The 2,754-nt window shown below is 37.3% G+C and overlaps 1 protein-coding gene across 1 annotated transcript; it reads right to left on the reverse strand.

Moving 5' to 3' along the window:
* Nucleotides 1-1,224: 1,224 nt before the first annotated feature.
* On the reverse strand, nt 1,225-2,181 carry LOC141410395 (olfactory receptor 8C8-like). The gene has a single exon (XM_020153832.2). The coding sequence runs from the start codon at nt 2,164-2,166 to the stop codon at nt 1,225-1,227; it is 942 nt and encodes a 313-aa protein (XP_020009421.1). The 5' UTR covers nt 2,167-2,181.
* Nucleotides 2,182-2,754: the final 573 nt, after the last annotated feature.

A 2,754-nucleotide genomic window follows, 5' to 3' on the forward strand; every position in this document is an offset into this window, starting at 1 on the left:
AGTCAAATTATTCATCTAAGAGAAAAAAATTAAAATTCACATATTGAAAGAATAACTACCAAGTAGGCATGATTTATACCATATATTTTCATTTGCATTTTTAACCTCTTTTTGTGATACTGGGAATTGAATTAAGTTCCTATACAAGCTAGGCATGTGTTCTACTATTAAGCTACTTCTTCAGAACTTTGTTCTTTAAAAGGAAGAAAATAAATTTTGCTTCACAAATTAAAATTCGTCTTATGTCCCTGAACCAAAAAAAAAAGAATTTTGATATTACATATTGTTATTCTGCTCTGTAGCTGTGAATATCATTTTGAAACACAATCAAAGATACATCCACAACATCTACAAAATTGCTACAAACTTAATACCATTATGAACAAATAACAGGTGACCAATGCATTTTCATTATTGTTAGGCTTTGAAAAACATAGATGTCATCTATCCTCATACATCCAGAAGAACAGAATATAAGTTCAATAGGGTATAGATATATTACCCATGGAATATTAAAAATTCAGGGAAAACAATTATTGCCAAAGGAACCCTGAAATTTATCATAATGCAGTTATAAATGATAAAACACTTGAAACAGGAAAAGTTTCTTAAAATTATTTTAGAAAAGCAATAAATAAATAAATTTGTCAGAAAGTACTCAAATCCTTGACTTTCCTTGAAAGGTAAAGATATTCAAGAAAAAAAATGTAAATAGTATTGTATTTATATAGGAAAAGGTAATGGCTTGGAGTCTCCATCTGGTACAGAGGATAAAGACCTGGTTGCAGGGACTGAAGATAATCTCAGTATGAAGAGTAGGCCAACAGCTGGCTCATACCTGTCATCCTAGAAACTTGGAAGGCTGAAACTGAGAGAATCACAGTTTGAAGCCAGGCTGGGAAAATAGTTTGCAATACCCTCACTTCCAAAATAACCAGAGCAAAATGGACTGAAGTTGTGGCTCAAGTAATAGAGAACCTGCTTTGTGAGTACATGCTTTGGAAGTGCAAAGCATGAGTTCAAACCTCAGTCCCGCAAGACAAAAACAAAAAAAGAATAGCCAAAGACTTAGATAACATGGAGAAGAAAAGATATTTCAGTAGAAATACTATTCAGATTATAGGAATAAAAATGAAGAGAAGAAGAGGAATAAAAGGAAAGTAATAAGAGAAGGAAAAGGAGAAACTTGTGTTGTTTCTGGGAAATGGTAACCCAAGAGTTCATTCAGCTTGTGATTCTCTTCCAGGTTTTCTTCAGAGCAAGTTTGATGTCCTTATTTCTGAGGCTATAACTGAGGGGATTTAGCATGGGCACCACAAGAGTATAAAATACTGAAAAGAATTTCCCCTGGCTCACAGACTCAGCAGATTTAGGTTTGACATAAGCAAGTAATCCAAATCCATAGAAGAGGCCAACAGTTATTATGTGAGAACCACAGGTGCTCATGGCTTTGGACCAACCCTTACCAGATGACATATGAATGACATTAAAAAGAATCAATGCATATGAGATTAAGATAATGAGGCTAGATAAAATGACAACTGTACCTACAACTATGTAACTCACAAGCTCGTTGACGTAGGTGCTGCTACAGGAGAGCTGGAGGAGGGGGAAGATGTCACACATGTAGTGGTTGATGGTGTTGGAATCACAAAAGATCAGCCTTAGCATACAACCTGTATGGGCCATGGCACCAGCAAGCCCCATCAAGTATGAACTGGCCATCAGCAGAGAACAGGTCCTAGGGGACATGATGACTGTGTACTGCAGGGGCTGACAGATGGCTACATAGCGATCATAGGCCATGGCTGTCAGAACATAGGACTCAGAGTTGACAAATAAACAGAAGAAAAACAGCTGTGTCATGCATCCAGTGAAAGAGATGATGTTCTTCTCTGAAACAAAGCTCATCAGCATTTTGGGGGTAAAGACAAATGAATAACAGAAATCAATGCAGGACAGATTGAAGAGAAAAAAGTACATTGGTGTATGAAGGTGTGGGTTTAGGAAAATAAGATTCAATAAGCTCAAATTTCCCATTACAGTGACTATGTAGTTGACTAAAAATAGGAAAAAGAGGGGCAGTTGGAGCTCAGGTTGGTCTGTTAATCCCATAAGAATAAACTCTGTCACTGAAGAAACATTTTCCAAAGCCATTTGCTCCATGGATGAGATCTGTAGGAATAGGGGTAGAAGGTTACTTTTACAATGAACCCCATTCCCCACTTAACCCACAGGAAGAGTTGGAGGTGCTGGTTTCTAAGCACAGGATTATCTGTAGACATAGTAAGACATTTAAAGAATAAGACTTTTCCATGTAGATTCCAGAAGAATCCCCATTTCCTCCTTCTCCCACTCATGATGTGTGTCTCTAGCCATTAGAATGTGATAAGACCCCCACAAGGTCTCTGAGCATCATTTCCTCCCTTTTCTTCTATTTTTGCTAATGATTAGAACTTAAACAAGCAGTAAATAAGTAGTGTTTTCCAGAACCTATGAAATATAATGCATTGGGTTTAAAGGGAGATTATCAAAACAAATATGATTCAATGCTCACCTTTCTTCCCCTGGAAACTTCACTGTTGCTGGACTTCAAAGCTCCTTCCTTCTTACTGTTCTGAGGGGCCCAATTTTGTGATGATCAAGGGGAAACAGTCACCAGCACAATTCTGTCTCTGACCTGCTAGGAGTGGGAGCTTGGGAAACATGTCAGGGAAATATCTCCAAAAGGTTCTCTTCACATCAATAAGGAAG

The sequence above is a fragment of the Castor canadensis genome, chromosome 2 (assembly GCF_047511655.1).
Source record: "Castor canadensis chromosome 2, mCasCan1.hap1v2, whole genome shotgun sequence".
Lineage (NCBI taxonomy): Eukaryota > Metazoa > Chordata > Mammalia > Rodentia > Castoridae > Castor > Castor canadensis.